Source organism: Tursiops truncatus, chromosome 13, assembly GCF_011762595.2.
Source record: "Tursiops truncatus isolate mTurTru1 chromosome 13, mTurTru1.mat.Y, whole genome shotgun sequence".
NCBI lineage: Eukaryota > Metazoa > Chordata > Mammalia > Artiodactyla > Delphinidae > Tursiops > Tursiops truncatus.
In genome coordinates, this window is record NC_047046.1 from 86,079,995 (window position 1) to 86,096,979 (window position 16,985).

General features: G+C 42.2%; 1 protein-coding gene across 15 annotated transcripts in view; it reads left to right on the top strand.

The window, feature by feature from the left end:
- The window catches only part of ZNF236 (zinc finger protein 236), a 102,436-nt gene that overhangs the window by 25,139 nt on the left and 60,312 nt on the right, over positions 1-16,985 (top strand). For 11 of the 15 annotated variants that reach the window (XM_019937233.3, XM_073790832.1, XM_073790828.1 and 8 more), the window contains 6 exons: positions 122-300; positions 2,906-3,030; positions 3,333-3,505; positions 5,916-6,059; positions 8,815-9,018; positions 9,979-10,207. In XM_019937233.3, the coding sequence (XP_019792792.2) occupies positions 122-300; positions 2,906-3,030; positions 3,333-3,505; positions 5,916-6,059; positions 8,815-9,018; positions 9,979-10,207 (1,054 nt within the window). Of the gene's footprint in view, positions 1-121; positions 301-1,628; positions 1,923-2,473; positions 2,638-2,905; positions 3,031-3,332; positions 3,506-5,915; positions 6,060-8,814; positions 9,019-9,978; positions 10,208-16,985 lie in introns of those variants that run through there. The other 4 variants (XM_019937244.3, XM_019937245.3, XM_019937241.3 and 1 more) reach the window with 4 other exon arrangements.

The window sequence follows — 16,985 nt, forward strand, 5'->3', positions numbered from 1 at the left end:
AATAGTGTTTGTTCCAGAGGAAAGCATCCTTTGTGTATCAGCCATTTACAGTATGAGTTCTTTCAAGAGGTGATGGCTCTGAAGTGTTTGCTCTGCTCACGGGCGGTCTTTGCCTTTGCAGAACCTCATCTGCTCTGAGTGTGGGGATGAGTTCACCCTGCAGAGCCAGCTGGCCATCCACATGGAGGAGCACCGCCAGGAGCTGGCTGCGAGCCGGACTCACGCCTGCAAGGCCTGCAGGAAGGAGTTCGAGACGTCATCACAGCTGAGGGAGCACATGAAGACGCATTATAAAATTAGGTGTGAGCCTTTTCTTGGACTAAAAAAATTATACGGTACCTTACAAATGGGCATGCTTTGCTATGACTGGTTCCACATCTTGGCTGCTTTAGAAGCAAGAACAGGGCAACTCATCTCACGTGGTGTCGGGATGTCTTTCGTAGCATGTGTTATGTGTTGTGTGTACAGTAGGACAGGAAAGGTCGAAAATTTAAATGTCAGACTGTATGGATAGACGTTTTTAGCTATATTATAATGTTAAAAGGTATAGAACAGAGTATATTGGCCATACATTTTTATGGGCAGGTAACAAGGTGTGTAGAGTGGATTCACAAAGGCCACATTAGCACCTTCTTACTGAATTGGTTTATTTATACTACCTATTTAGAACTTACATGTTCAAATAGTTACTGTGCTTAGTGTGTATATAAATATATAAGTAAAACTTCATTTAATCCTTACAAACAACCCTTCAGGCCTGATACTTTTATGTCCCCATTTTGCAGATGAGAAAAGGTAGACTAGAGAGACCAAGTAACTTTCCCAAGGTTTTACAGCCATAAGTCAAGTGTTAGGGATTTAAACCCTAGTAGTCTGGCTTTAGTGCTCATAATATTAGCAACCACGCCTGTATTTACATACATATATACATTTATTCCTAGTAAAACTTAACATGGCTTCGAAATTTTGTATTTGACCTATTCCTGATTATATATTTTTTACTGCTATTTCCTTCTCTTAATGATATGAAATGCAGAGTTGTTCCCGGCCCTTTGTGCTAAGTTAGCCAATGGTGGTGGTCAGTGGTCACACTCGTTGAGCTGATCTCTACAACAAACTATAAAAGCCCGTATCGATTAACTTTTTAATGACAGTGTCATCAGTTTAACTTGCCACCCTTCCAAGCTCCAGTATCTAGGAGCTATCTGTACTGTTTCATAACAAGCACCACCACAGCAAAAGGTCCCACACCAGTTAATAAAGTTTGTAAAGTGCCTGAGTGTTTTGTAGTATTTATGTATTCTCTTTGGCATTGTGTTTTGGAAGCGTGGACTGAACATCTCCATATGATCAAAGTTCTCCTGTCTTCCCCACTCCCTTCCTATTGCTGGTTGTTGACTAACGTGGTTCCCACCTGACGCTGTGTTGTTTCGGCGATCTTTAAACTCCCCACATGTAACGCGTGTGTCCTGTCACACTCGGCGATCTTTAAACTCCCCACATGTAACGCGTGTGTCCTATCACACTCGGCGATCTTTAAACTCCCCACATGTAACGCGTGTGTCCTGTCACACTAGATCTTTACTGTGATGACGTTCTAGCACAGGCTCTTTTGATTGTCCCCGAAGGTCTTGGAGAGGCAACTGAAGGTGCGTACGTGGTCACCGCGCACTAGAGCGCGCCGGCCCCTGGGCCTTCCAGGGGCCGGGCAAGCTGCCTCCCTGTCGCGGAGCTGCCGTTTAGCAGGGGAGACAGACAGCGGCCAAGCAATCGGATTAGCCGGCGCAGGCTTCAGGCAGTGGGCGTGTTGAGAAGGAAGTAGGATTGGATTCACCTGGGGTGACGCTCCAGGGATGGGCAGTTGCTGAGGCACCTGTCGGATGTAGGCCTTTCTTAGGATGGCCGTTTGAAGTGGGACCCAGGTGAGGAGCAGGGGGAGACGGCCCTGCAGGTCTGGGGGGCATTCTGGGCCTGGTGGGTGGGGAGGGGGGCAGTTGCCACAGTCTGAGCCGCAGGGGGAGGCCGGTGTGATGGGAGCCGGCTGCGGGGTGGAGTGGAGCTCACGGGGCTGAGTGCGAGGCGGCCGGGTCTCGGAGCTGGAGGGCGCTGAGCCCATCCGGGAACGCAGGTGTTACCCCAAGGGCCGCGGGAAAACCTGGGAAGGTTTGGCCCACGGATCTGGCTGCCGTGTGGGTGAGGTTGAAGCAGGGAGACCCATGGATCGGGGCCACAGAATGGCGGTGCTGCTCTCAGGCCACGCTGGTGGCTGCAGGGTGGAGAGATGGGAGCTTCTTTGGAGGTGTTTTGGGGTGAGACCAGCAGCTTCTGGAGATGGACTTGAAGTCAGGGGTGAGGGAGAAGGAAGAATCCAGTGTAACTTCTAAGGTTTAAACTTCACAACTGGGAGCTGCCGTCTCCTGTTGTGGAAAGGAGCAGGCTGAGAATTAACAGGGCTTCATTTGGGACTGACTAGGTTTGAGGCGCCCAGGAGCCTGCAAGGGGTGTCAGCTAGAGAGTTAGGTGCCCAGGGCTGCTGCACAGAGGAGGAGTCCGAGTTGTTGGAGATCATCAGCGTCTAGGAGGAGCCTGGAGCAGGCAGCGCACACTCGTGTCGACGTAGAAACCACACCTGCACAGGTCTGTGTTTGATCATCACAGGGAAAGCTTTATCTAGAAGAGACATTCCGACTCTCCTCCTCCCCAGCCAAAAAAATGAGTTTTATGATATTGATACACAAAACTAATCCATGGGTGTGTGTGTGTCCTACACACTTCTGTGTGATTGATTTCTCATTAAAGCACATGCTGATGGCCAGTCGGCCTAACCTTTCCCATAGGATTTTGATTTAGAAGTGGTGGCACAAGGGATTCGACTTACTGAGTATTTTCCCTCTACTTATACTAGGGTGTCAAGTACAAGGTCTTATAATCGGAACATTGACAGGAGTGGATTCACGTATTCATGCCCACACTGTGGAAAGACGTTCCAAAAGCCAAGTCAGTTAACTCGGCATATTAGGATACACACAGGTACGAGACACATTGACTTTGGGGTGATTTCCCGTGCGACCTTAAGGGAAGAAACGGTGCTTTAGAGCCAGCTAGACCTGAAATGTAATCTTGCCTTTTCCATAGTTTGCTGATAACCTTGGTGTTACTTGTGAGGTTTTGAGTAGGTAGTGAGACGTGTGAGTCTGCGGCCACAGGGGAACGTTCTGCCTGGAGGGGTAGGTTCGGGGTCTTGAGTGTGGGTAACTTAAGTATTTTCTTTTAATCCGTCAGATGCTGGCACAGTATGGAATGATGTTTTGATCATTTTTCTCCCTCTCTAGGTGAAAGACCATTTAAATGTAGCGAATGTGGAAAAGCTTTTAACCAGAAGGGGGCGCTGCAAACTCACATGATTAAGCATACAGGTGAAAAACCCCACGCCTGTGCCTTTTGTCCTGCCGCTTTTTCTCAGAAAGGGAATCTCCAGTCACACGTGCAGAGAGTTCACTCAGAGGTAAGCGTCACACTTGGGGGTGTGGTCCTCACAGGTGTGCAGTACGTCACAGGCTGCACGGATGGCTCTTGAGTTAAGAGTGAACCTGAGAAATTCTCCATTTTAAATGTAGACGAAGAATTTGTGCAGAGCAGACCCTGTTTAAAAAAATACATATATGTGGGCTTCCCTGGTGGCGCAGTGGTTGAGAGTCTGCTTGCCGATGCAGGGGACACGGGTTCGTGCCCCGGTCCGGGAAGATCCCACATTCCGTGGAGCAGCTGGGCCCGTGAGCCACGGCCGCTGGGCCTGCGCGTCCGGATCCTGTGCTCCACAATGGGAGAGGCCACAATAACACACACAGACATACACACATACATGCAGACACACACATATACACACACACAAGACATACACACATATACACACACAGATATACATACACATATACGCAGACACACATATATATACACACATTTGAACCTTTCTGGCCTATTATACATGGGAGAAATATAAAATACTATTTTTTGTCTTTTCACCAACAGTATTATACCTTTGATGAATAAATGTTTGGAAATAATCATAATACCATTCTTAGTTGTGGTCCGTCAATCTGAATGTTAACCTATGTCATCCCTTTAGTGAACCTGAAACAGACACTTCCAAGTGTAAGAAATTGAGAGACAAATGAAATTGAGGAGAGAGTATTTTTCTGGTGCTATATTGCTGACCTTGCATATGGGCCCATTCACATTTTCTATCAAACAGAGCCCTGGTCGGTGTATTTCCCTCCACACTGCATGTTAGCTAACTATTTCAGCCAAACTGATGTTCCTAATTTTTTTGTTGTCTCCAGGTAATACTGATTTGCAAACCCTGGAAGTATTTCTCTTAAATTGGTTCAGCTTTGCTCTTATTATTATTTTTTTAAATATTTATTTATTTTTGGCTGCATCGGGCTCTTGGTTGTGGCACGCAGGCTTCTCTCTGGTGGCCTGTGGGCCTCTCTCTAGGTGCGGCGTGCGGGCTCAGTAGCCATGCGGCATGTGGGATCTTAGTTCCATGACCAGGGATCGAACCCGTGTCCCGTGCATTGGAAGGCGGATTCTTAGCCACTGGACCACCAGGGAAGTCCCCACCTTTGCTCTTGTTAATTGTCATGATTTGGTCTTATTTAGTCTAACTGTAGATTGTGAAGAAATATTTAAGCAACACAAATACTTTTATCATGGATCATTTATTTTATATAACTACAATACTTTGGAGGATGAAAAGCATCACATTCCTAAAAGCATATGTATATCTTTTAATTTTTTCCCTGGAGTAAATCCTTAAGTAACACTAAAATGAAGAAAACCCTACATACTTCATATAGTTTGTAAAGAGACTGAGAATTTCATATGCAGTGAAGTTGCTTTTAAAGACTAAGTTTTATTATCTAAGACCCAGAGACACTAGGCAGAGCATGTACGTATTCGTGAGGTTCCCTTCCGACCTGAGAAGAACAAATGTGGGCTGTGTAAGTGACCCTCGTGGAGCTCCCTCTGTGTGAAGGTTGCTGAGGAATAACAGTGTGTTTAAATGCACAGCAACTGGAAAGTGGCCCCTGAGAACAGTCCCAGGCGTCCTCGTTGGTGCTCCCGGCTTTAGGAAACCCTTTCAGGGAAGGCCGGGGACTCGCCTGCCCCCAGCCTGGGGACACCCTGGGACCTGCGGTGGGACGGGAGCAACCTCTAAAGATTGCTTGTAACATTATCTAATCCTGTGATGAGTCTAAAGCCGTAAAGTTCATTCTTAGCAAGGTGCTAGGTGGAGTGGAGGTCTTAGCCAAGTTCAGAGCCGGCTGGGCTTGTTGAGTAGTGCAGAGAGGATACTGTAGGTGCTTCCTCTGTGCCTGGGTGGCCCTGTCCCTGATATTGCCTTGTAGTCCACTCTTGGCTCTGTCGTAGTGTTAAAAAGTAGTCACTATTAAAAAAAAAACCCAAAAAATGCAGTCACCGCCGTGGACGATTGGACTTGGTGATGGAAAATGTATACATTGCGTGGCCATCCATCCTGACTTGTATGTTCAAGGCTCAGAGTAAAATTATATCTAACTGTCTGGCCTTCATTATTGCACACTGTGCTTAACCATTTAAGAAGTTGAGAACATGTCAGACATTTTTTTTACTAGAGCACAATGACTGAAAACTATGATTTTTCACTTAACCAGTTCTGATTTATAGAAAAGACTGAAATTTCAATTAATCTCATACTGGCAATACTGATTAAAGAGTTGGGTCATTGATTCTAGACCTACCTAACTTATAAGAAAAGGTATGATAAAGGGTTAGATTATTTCTGTCATTTTAATTGAATGATAAATTATGATTTGCCATAATTTAAATATTTTAATCTAACAATTGTAAAAACTTCTTTTTTCTTTTTTAAGGTCAAGAACGGCCCTACCTATAATTGTACAGAATGTAGTTGTGTATTTAAAAGTTTAGGTAGCCTGAACACTCATATCAGCAAGATGCATATGGGTGGGCCACAGAATTCAACAAGTGCTGCAGAGACTGCTCACGTTTTAACGGTAAGCTTAGTAAGCTGGTTGATAGCAGGTGTTCTTTTACCAAAATCTGTCATCTTAATTATGACCTTGAAAATTGAATATTATTTAGAATAGTATTTAGCACCGTAAAGATGCTATGGAAGTTTCCTGTATGGAAGTACGGTGCTACTTTTATTTGTTTGTTTAATGAGTGAAAGGAAATCAAATTTTTAAAAACTTTAGAACAATATTAACGTGATTCTGATTTATGGACTGTCATCTGAACCGGTTAGAAATAAGACAAAATGTAATCATGTAATCATTAATTTATGAAATTGTAATTCCTATGGTCAGTGTTATTGATGATTGTTATTGAATATTCTTTATCCTTATGTTATACTTTAAGAATCACGTCTCTCTTTAAAGTAATATTTCTCCAGGTCTACTGTGACAGTGATACTTTTTCCTGAGACCTTGGACTTCTGGGAAACTCAGTTGTATTTTTCAGTACATGTGTTTGAAATTGTATGACCCCCCAAACACACCCCCTTTTACTCCTTTTTTGTAGGCTTTCATAGCTCAGCCTCGATCTGCTACTTCTACTACCCTCCCAATTGATCATAAATGGCAGCATCTAAGCATAGAGTTTGGTGTCCTAACCAACAGCAGAGACTTTGGACGTACAGGTCTCGGGAGTGTTGAAGTAGCTCATGAGTGCCGTCAGCCGATAGTCTGTGTTCAGTCAGCAGCTGCCTCCTCCCAAACTAGAAAATAGGCCTAGTTTGTATTTAGTTCCCAAGCATGAGGTTCACATGTAGTGTTTACTTTTTCTTTTCTTTTCTCACAATATTTGCAGCTTAGGATGATTCCTCAACTTACTCTTGATCAGGGAGGATGTTGTAAAGAAGTTCTAAAACTGGAGAATAATTAGAGTCTAATAATTATGTCTTAAATTCTATTTTGGACTGAGTATTTTTTAAATAAAATTTTCAGTGTATAAATCAAGCAAATATTCATTTCCTTTGGCAGTATGCGAATCAAATATGTAGATGTAGTGAATTACCTGGAATGATAATACAAATCATTTTTAAAATTTATAGTTTCAGTAAAAAACAGAAAATGTAGTATAGGGGTTTGGAAACCTGTGATCCACGCCACCTTTTACCCTCATCTGCGTGTGTAAGAGCGCTCTGTGTCAGGTTATACGTACTGTTTCTCAGGACTGTCTAGGGGTCAGTGTCCAGCCCCCTGAACACTGTCTCATTTTGCCTCTCCCATTTTCTAAATCTTGACCTTTGTGCTTTACTTTGGAGGGTTTTTTTCAACTTTATCTTATAATTCTTTCCTTGAATTTTTTTTTAAGCTAGTAAGGTTTTTAATTTCTGAGATCTTTCCTTGTGATCTGGTTGTTTCTTTTTGAAGATACTCTTTTCTGGTTTGATGTACTTTCCTTTGAAATCTAATCAGCATTTTCTCTTAAAAGTTCTCTTCCAGTCATTGAATTGTCTCTCTTGTGCGTCTCCCCACTCCTTCTTCTTTCAGATGTCTTATAGTTCTTGGTTGCCTGCATTTAAGAAGGGGAGCATCAGGAAACCTGCCTCTGAACTTTTTATGTGTGAACAGAGCTGGTTGAACTCCAGCGTTACTGATAATTGGCCAGGGAACCAGCTCTTAAAATTGGGGTCCCTGGTGGCAGAATGTAAACGATTTTTTGTTTAATCTAGGGAACTAAGGGCCACAAAAGGTGCCCTAGCTCTCCCCAAATAGTTTTTTCATTTTTATCTCTTTTAGAGGCAATCCCCCATTTTTTTGCCTGAAGGTAAGTGCCTAATTGCCATCTTTTCTATGGAGGAAGACGGGATTCATTGTCAGTGATAAGTATTTTAATTAATAGACTTTATTTTTTGGAGCAGTTTTAGGTTAATAGTAAAAGTGAGCGGAAAGTACAGAAAGCTCCTGTAGACTCCTCTCCAGCAACCCACATAAGTTATTACCCCCGTTATTACCCCTTGCATTGGTGAGGTGCATTTGTTACAGCTGATGGATGAGTACTAGTGTATTACTATTAACTAAAGTCCACAGTTTATGTTAAGGTTCACTCTCGGTGGAGCACGTTCCGTCGGTTCGGGCCAGTGTATAATGCCCTGTTATCCACCATTACAGCATCGCGCAGGGTAGTTCTCTGCCCCTACTGTCTTCTGTGTATGCGTTTCACATTCCTGGGTTTCTGAGGAATCAGATCAGCTCTCTCTTCACAAGTTCTTGGCTGTAGCTTTACAGAGCATTTATTCCTCCAATGCCCCTATTTTTTGAGAATTAAAAGAAAAATTTTAAACCACAGTGATCTCTTGCTTATTTTCTATATTTTGTAACTCTTTTACTCCTTCATTTTAACGGACTAAGAGGGAGATGAGGCTTGTGTGCTTCACCCCCATCTTGAAGCAATAGTCTCTACCGCCGCTTACAAGACTTGAATTGTAGTAGAAAAAATTCATTGAATATATTTTTTTAAGGGCCAATTTTGTGTCTAACTTAAAAATCAGTGAGGCATTTTATTTAAAATTTACGTTTGGATAGGTATAGCTGACTCACTTTGTTATAAAGCAGAAACTAACACACCATTGTAAAGCAATTATACTCCAAAAAAGATGTTAAAAAAAATTCATGTTTGGGATACTAATTTTGGGATTTTAATGCTCATAAGGGAGATATGCCTGTTTATTTCCTTTTTAAAAAAAATTGGTGTACAAATTAATGTAATTGTTTATATTTTTAACGAAATGTTGCTGTGTTTCAGGCCACGCTGTTTCAGACCTTACCTCTTCAGCAGGCGGAAGCCCAGGTCACGTCTGCTCCGAGTCAGCAGAGTTCCCAGGCGGTGGCCGATGTCATCCAGCAGCTGCTGGAGCTGTCGGAGCCGGGGCCTGCGGGGTGCAGCCAGCCGCCTCAGGCCGGCCAGCAGCTGAGCATCACGGTGGGGGTCAGCCAGGACATCCTACAGGTGAGCCACACTTGCCTGCTCCTGTCTGTGTTTGTCAGGGGCTGGGCGTCAGCACTGACAACGCAATATGCAGGTCTTGTCAAAGGAAAGGGGTCTTCATGCAAAATGTGTCGTCATTGAAAAACTGTATTGAAACAAAATATGCTTGTTTGAGTACTTATGGACAGTGCAGTATTTGAAATGATTTATCACTCGATAAATACAAAGTTTAAAACTATAATTTTTTCTCTGTAAGTGAATTTTCTTGAAAAGTATAGGTGTTTCAGAACTTCCTTGTATCTACTCTTGTTGACAGAGGGTAAGGAATATTTCCTCCTTTCCCACTGCGCTCCTTGGAGATAGCACTGCCTGTCTTGACAGTGTGAGCGTCCCTGCTCCTGTGGCGCTGGAGCGTGCGGAGGGCAGAGGGCTCTTCTGAGTCTTCCTCCCCGCCCAGCTCCATAGTCAGCGCCTTCATTCCCAAGCAGAGACAGCCTTCTCTCTCCTGTCCCTCTGTTTACTTACTGACGTGAGCACTAACCTCTCCCCTCTACCTCTGTGGTGACAAGTTGGCCGGGGTGTGAAGAATCTCAGGTTGTCATGACGGCTGATGTCGTGAGGGTGACCCCGCTGTAGTTTCAACCAGGGATTCCTAAATGTGTTACAGACAGCTAGGGTTGTCTGAGAGAAAATTTCTAAAAGGCAAGTGAATTAATTTCAGTGCCCTTGAATTTAGAACTGTAAATGCTTGCCACACCAGACTTTGGGTGGAGATGAGATGTCAGATATCAGGAGGGATGTTTCGGCCTCCAAGGGCTGGGCGTTTCGCTCAGAGATGACTGCTTGGCGATGTAGCTCTTAACGCCCAGTGGGGTGGAGTCAGAGTTCCGTAGGTCAAGCTTGGTCGCGTCTTTGTAATTGACTTTGGCGGGCAGGTGTGGGCATCGTGCCTCCTAACCTCCTAGTTCTGTTCTGTCTCAGCAAGCCTTAGAAAACAGTGGGCTGTCTTCAATTCCAGTTGCAGCGCATCCCAGCGACCCCAGCCACGCCAAGGCCGCGGCCGCTCAGGGCCAGACTCCAGACGCTCCCAGCGTTTCAAGGGAGCCAGCTGACCCTACGGCCGCAGAGCGGGAAGAAGAACAGGAGAGCCCAGAGAAGTTGGATAAAAAAGAAAAAAAGATTATAAAGAAGAAATCTCCGTTTCTACCTGGTAATTGTAGTATGCTTTAAGGTTTAGACACTTTGGGTGGCCTATTGCTGGTTTTTAAGAAACACGCCCTCCTTTTTCCTTCTGAAGGTGGTATGTTTGTTGAAGTCTCTGGTAGCGTCTACCTAATAGCATTTGTTTATCGTAAACTTCGTTAAACTTACCGAGGTCCCTGTGATTAGGGCCCCTCCTGACTTGTCCCGCCGCTGCTGTCAGGCCCCTCCTTCCCTCCAGCCCTTCCCGCCAGTCTCTGCCCCTTTGTCCCCCAGTGCCGCCGGCCCTTTCCTGCCGCACCTGCTCCGGCACCTGCTCCGTTTCTCAGCCCACAAGCCCTCTGCAGCCTGCCCCAGCGTGCATTTCTGTCTTCCCTCCCGGGTCACCTGGTTGCAAGCTTCTGTTATGGTAAACTTGGATTCCTGCTGTTCTCAACGTTCTCACGTCTTCGGAATGACGTGGGTTTCCCCAGGCTTTTCTGCATCGTGAATGTCTTCTTCCTCCCCCTCCTCTCCTGTTCTCTGTGCAGACTCGGGTGGTCATTTGAGGCCAGATCATGGTGCCTCGTCGAGAGCACAGGTCTCCCCCTCTCAGTCCTGCAGACTAGAATGTTTAGGACCCCCGCGACCCCTCACGTCACTTGTGGACAGCTAGAACACATTCCCTTCGTTTCCGAACACCCCACGGTGCTCAGTATGGCTCATTGCATGGGAGCACGCATTAATGCATCTTTCTTGAAGAAAATAGATTCCTGCCTTTTGGGAAAAGCGTTCCTTTGAGAACATTTTCTCAGTGAATATAACTACTCTGCCCCTCCCAGGTGTCTTGGGGGCAAGTGCTTTCTTTCTGGAGAGCATGGAGTAACCCTGTCATCTCTGTTAACACTTCAGAGAATGTATTTTCTCATTGTTAACGTGCGATTGTGAGATCCTCGTTTCTCAACCCACAAAACATTGTGGCCCTACTCTCCTTTTTCTTTGGGTCTGGCCCCGTCTCCCCAAGTGAAAAATAGGATGATGGAATCTAAGCAGTTTATTGTCTGTGTTTTCCTGGGATCTAGAGAGGCAAGAAGGAAATAAAGGGCCATTGCCACATATTTTTAATAATAGCTCTATGATAGCCTTGTAGGTTACACGTTTAGCTGTGCGTTCTTGAACGTCTCCTCTATGTGCCCCTGATAAACTGATGGAAACCCATAGGTCTTGCGAAACGTTTTGTACGAGTTAACTGCTAGTCGTCATGCTGAGCCTATGAACATGCTCTGATGTGGCTGCAGGCAACATACACGTCTTCAAGTGAAAGGCCAGACCTGGCTTCCTGAAAGTCACGAGGAAGGGAGGCTTCATCCTGGGCCGTCCCATATCTTTAGGTGTTAGAAACAGCTTTCTCTTTTGCACTGAGCATTATTAGGTGGAGATTTCAAAATGGAACTGCAGTTAACCTTATTGTACATTGTTTTAATGTGGAGTGTTGTGTTCATCGAGTGTAAAGATTATGCAGATTAATTTTTGAGATACTTGGATAAATGAAGTACTTAGAGCACTTAGCAAGCTTATGTAGTTCTAGTAAATTTTAGATTAAATGTGATCCTTACTACAGGTTGGAGCCAGCTTTTTTTGTTTTAACCATCTCTCTGATATTGTGATGAGAAAACTATCATGGGGACATGTTTCTATATAAAGATATTCCCCTTGATTAAAACTTTATAGGGACCAGTATACGTTTAATGTAATGACTGTTTCTGAAAATACCTCTTCAGGAGTAGTTGACACCATCTGATACCCTAAGAAGACCCTGAGCAAACTATTATTGTCTCGTAAGTTGTAACACTTTCTTAACAGCTTAAAATTAGCCTTAATTACATTTCCAATTGTACTCTGCCATCTATAGCTGTCACTATTTGATTTATTCAGTTTTGTGAGAGGGAATATTTTTAGGAGAATTTGCTTTGTTATTTTAAGAGGTATTTTGTGTATCGGTTAAACGTTGAACAAATGCTTTTATATTTATCATAAACCTTGTGATGTATAAATCATTATGAAGCTTTTTTTTAATCTTTTTTTTTAACATCTTTATTGAGGTGTAATTGCTTTACAATGGTGTGTTCGTTTCTGCTTTATAACAAAGTGAATCAGTTATACATATACATATGTTCCCATATCTCTTCCCTCTTGCGTCTCCCTCCCTCCCACCCTTCCTATCCCACTCCTCTAGGCGGTCACAAAGCACCGAGCTGATCTCCCTGTGCCATGCGGCTGCTTCCCACTAGCTATCTACCTTACGTTTGTTAGTGTATATATGTCCATGCCTCTCTCTCGCCCTGTCACAGCTCACCGTTCCCCCTCCCCATATCCTCAAGTCCATTCTCCAGTAGGTCTGTGTCTTTATTCCTGTCTTACCCCTAGGTTCTTCATGACATTTTTTTTTTTCTTAAATTCCATATATATGTGTTAGCATACGGTACTTGTCTTTCTCTTTCTGACTTACTTCACTCTGTATGACAGACTCTAGGTCTACCCACCTCATTACAAATATCTCAATTTCGTTTCTTTTTATGGCTGAGTAATATTCCATTGTATATATGTGCCACATCTTCTTTATCCATTCATCTGATGATGGACACTTAGGTTGTTTCCATCTCTGGGCTATTGTAGATAGAGCTGCAATGAACATTTTGGTACATGACTCTTTTTGAATTTCGGTTTTCTCAGGGTATATGCCCAGTAGTGGGATTGCTGGGTCATATGGTAGTTCTATTTGTAGTTTTTTAAGGAACCTTCATACTGTTCTCCATAGTGGCTGAACCAATTCACATTCCCACCAGCAGTGCAAGAGTGTTCCCTTTTCTCCACACCCTCTCCAGCATTTATTGTTTCTAGACTTTTTTGATGATGGCCATTCTGACTGCTGTGAGATGATATCTCATTGTAGTTTTGATTTGCATTTCTCTAATGATTAATGATGTTGAGCATTCTTTCATGTGTTTGTTGGCAGTCTGTATATCTTCTTTGGAGAAATGTCTGTTTAGGTCTTCTGCCCATTCATGTGTTTGTTGGCAGTCTGTATATCTTCTTTGGAGAAATGTCTGTTTAGGTCTTCTGCCCATTTTTGGATTGGGTTGTTTGTTTTTTTTGATATTGAGCTGCATGAGCTGCTTGTAAATTTTGGAAATTAATCCTTTGTCAGTTGCTTCATTTGCAAATATTTTCTCCCATTCTGAGGGTTGTCTTTTGATCTTGTTTATGGTTTCCTTTGCTGTGCAAAAGCTTTGAAGTTTCATTAGGTCCCGTTTGTTTATTTTTGTTTTTATTTCCATTTCTCTAGGAGGTGGGTCAAAAAGGATCTTGCTGTGATTTATGTCAGAGTGTTCTGCCTATGTTTTCCTCTAAGAGTTTGATAGTTTCTGGCCTTATATTTTGGTCTTTAATCCATTTTGAGCTTATTTTTGTGTATGGTGTTAGGGAGTGATCTAATCTCATACTTTTACATGTACCTGTCCAGTTTTCCCAGCACCACTTATTGAAGAGGCTGTCCTTTCTCCACTGTACATTCCTGCCACCTTTATCAAAGATAAGGTGTCCATATGTGCGTGGGTTTATCTCTGGGCTATCTATCCTGTTCCATTGATCTATATTTCTGTTTTTGTGCCAGTACCATACTGTCTTGATTACTGTAGCTTTGTAGTATAGTGTGAAGTCAGGGAGCCTGATTTCCTCCAGCCCCGTTTTTCGTTCTCAAGATTGCTTTGGCTACTCGGGGTCTTTTGTGTTTCCATACAAATTGTGAAATTTTTTGTTCTAGTTCTGTGAAAAATGCCAGTGGTAGTTTGATAGGGATTGCATTGAATCTATAGATTGCTTTGGGTAGTAGAGTCATTTTCACAATGTTGATTCTTCCAATCCAAGAACATGGTATATCTCTCCATCTATTTGTATCATCTTTAATTTCTTTCATCAGTGTCTTATAATTTTCTGCATACAGGTCTTTTGTCTCCTTAGGTAGGTTTATTCCTAGGTATTTTATTCTTTTTTGTTGCAATGGTAAATGGGAGTGTTTTCTTGATTTCGCTTTCAGATTTTTCATCATTAGTATATAGGAATGCCAGAGATTTCTGTGCATTAATTTTGTATCCTGCTGCTTTACCAAATTCATTGATTAGCTCTAGTAGTTTTCTGGTAGCATCTTTAGGATTCTCTATGTATAGTATCATGTCATCTGCAAACAGTGACAGCTTTACTTCTTTTCCGATTTGGATTCCTTTTATTTCCTTTTCTTCTCTGATTGCTGTGGCTAAAACTTCCAAAACTATGTTGAATAAGAGTGGTGAGAGTGGGCAACCTTGTCTTGTTCCTGATCTTAGTGGAAATGCTTTCAGTTTTTCACCATTGAGGATAATGTTGGCTGTGGGCTTGTCATATATGGCCTTTATTATGTTGAGGAAAGTTCCCTCTGTGCCTACTTTCTGCAGGGTTTTTATCATAAATGGGTGTTGAATTTTGTCGAAAGCTTTCTCTGCATCTATTGAGATGATCATATGGTTTTTCTCCTTCAATTTGTTAATATGGTTTATCACATTGATAGATTTGCATATACTGAAGAATCCTTGCATTCCTGGAATAAACCCCACTTGATCATGGTGTATGGTCCTTTTAATGTGCTGTTGGATTCTGTTTGCTAGTATTTTGTTGAGGATTTTTGCGTCTGTGTTCATCAGTGATATTGGCCTTTAGTTTTCTTTCTTTGAGACATCCTTGTCTGGTTTTGGTATCAAGGTGATGGTGGCCTCGTAGAAGGAATTTGGGAGTGTTCCTCCCTCTGCTATATTCTGGAAGAGTTTGAGAAGGATGTGTGTTAGCTCTTCTCTAAATGTTTGATAGAATTCGCCTGCGAAGCCATCTGGTCCTGGGCTTTTGTTTGTTGGAAGATTTTTAATCACAGTTTCAATTTCAGTGCTTGTGATTGGTCTGTTCATATTTTCTATTTCTTCCTGATTCAGTCTTGGCAGGTTGTGCATTTCAAAGAATTTGTCCATTTCTTCCAGACTGTCCATTTTATTGGGATAGAGTTGCTTGTAGTAATCTCTCATGATCTTTTTTATTTCTGCAGTGTCAGTTGTTACTTCTCCTTTTTCATTTCTAATTCTGTTGATTTGAGTCTTCTCTCTTTTTTTCTTGATGAGTCTGGCTAATGGTTTATCTATTTTGTTTATCTTCTCAAAGAACCAGCTTTTAGTTTTATTGATCTTTGCTATTGTTTCCTTCATTTCTTTTTCATTTATTTCTGATCTGATTTTTATGATTTCTTTCCTTCTGCTAACTTTGGCGTTTTTTTGTTCTTCTTTCTCTAATTGCTTGAGGTGCAAGGTTAGGTTGTTTATTCGAGGTGGGCTTGTATTGCTATAAACTTCCCTCTTAGAACTGCTTTTGCTGCATCCCATAGGTTTTGGGTCATTGTGTCTCCATTGTCCTTTGTTTCTAGGTATTTTTTGATTTCCTCTTTGATTTCTTCAGTGATCACTTCGTTACTAAGTAGTGTATTGTTTAGCCTCCATGTGTTTGTATTTTTTACAGATCTTTTCCTATAATTGATATCAAGTCTCATGGCGTTGTGGTCGGAAAAGATACTTGATGCAATTTCACTTTTCTTAAATTTACAAAGGCTTGATTTGTGACCCAAGATATGATCTATCCTGGAGAATGTTCCATGAGCACTTGAGAAAAATGTGTATTCTGTTGTTTTTGGATGGAGTGTACTATAAATATCAATTAAGTCCATCTTGTTTAATGTATCATTTAAAGCTTGTGTTTCCTTATTTATTTTCATTTTGGATGATCTGTCCATTGGTGAAAGTGGGGTGTTAAAGTCCCCTACTATGATTGTGTTACTGTCGATTTCCCCTTTTATGGCTGTTAGTATTTGCCTTATGTATTGAGGTGCTCCTGTGTTGGGTGCATAAATATTTACAATTGTTATATCTTCTTCTTGGATCGATCCCTTGATCATTATGTAGTGTCCTTCTTTGTCTCTTCTAATAGTCTTTATCTTAAAGTCTATTTTGTCTGATATGAGAATTGCTACTCCAGCTTTCTTTTGGTTTCCATTTGCATGGAATATCTTTTTCCATCCCCTTACTTTCAGTCTGTATGTGTCTCTAGGTCTGAAGTGGGTCTCCTGTAGACAGCATATATATGGGTCTTGTTTTTGTATCCATTCAGCCAATGTGTGTCTTTTGGTGGGAGCATTTAGTCCATTTATATTTAAGGTAATTATCGATAAGTATGTTCCTATTCCCATTTTCTTAATTGCTTTGGGTTCGTTATTATAGGTCTTTTCCTTCTCTTGTGTTTCTTGCCTAGAGAAGGTCCTTTAGCATTTGTTGTAAAGCTGGTTTGGTGGTGCTGAGCTCTCTTAGCTTTTGCTTGTCTGTAAAGGTTTTAATTTCTCCATCATATCTGAATGAGATCCTTGCTGGGTAATCTTGGTTGTAGGTTTTTCTCCTTCATCACTTTCAGTATGTCCTGCCACTCCCTTCTGGCTTGCAGAGTTTCTGCTGAGAGATCAGCTGTTAACCTTATGGGAATTCCCTTGTGTGTTATTTGTTGTTTTTCCCTTGCTGACTTTAATATGCTTTCTTTGTATTTAATTTTTGACAGTTTGATTAATATGTGTCTTGGCGTGTTTCTCCTTGGATTTATCCTGTATGGGACTCTCTGTGCTTCCTGGACTTGATTAACTATTTCCTTTCCCATATTAGGGAAGTTTTCAACTATAATCTCTTCAAATATTT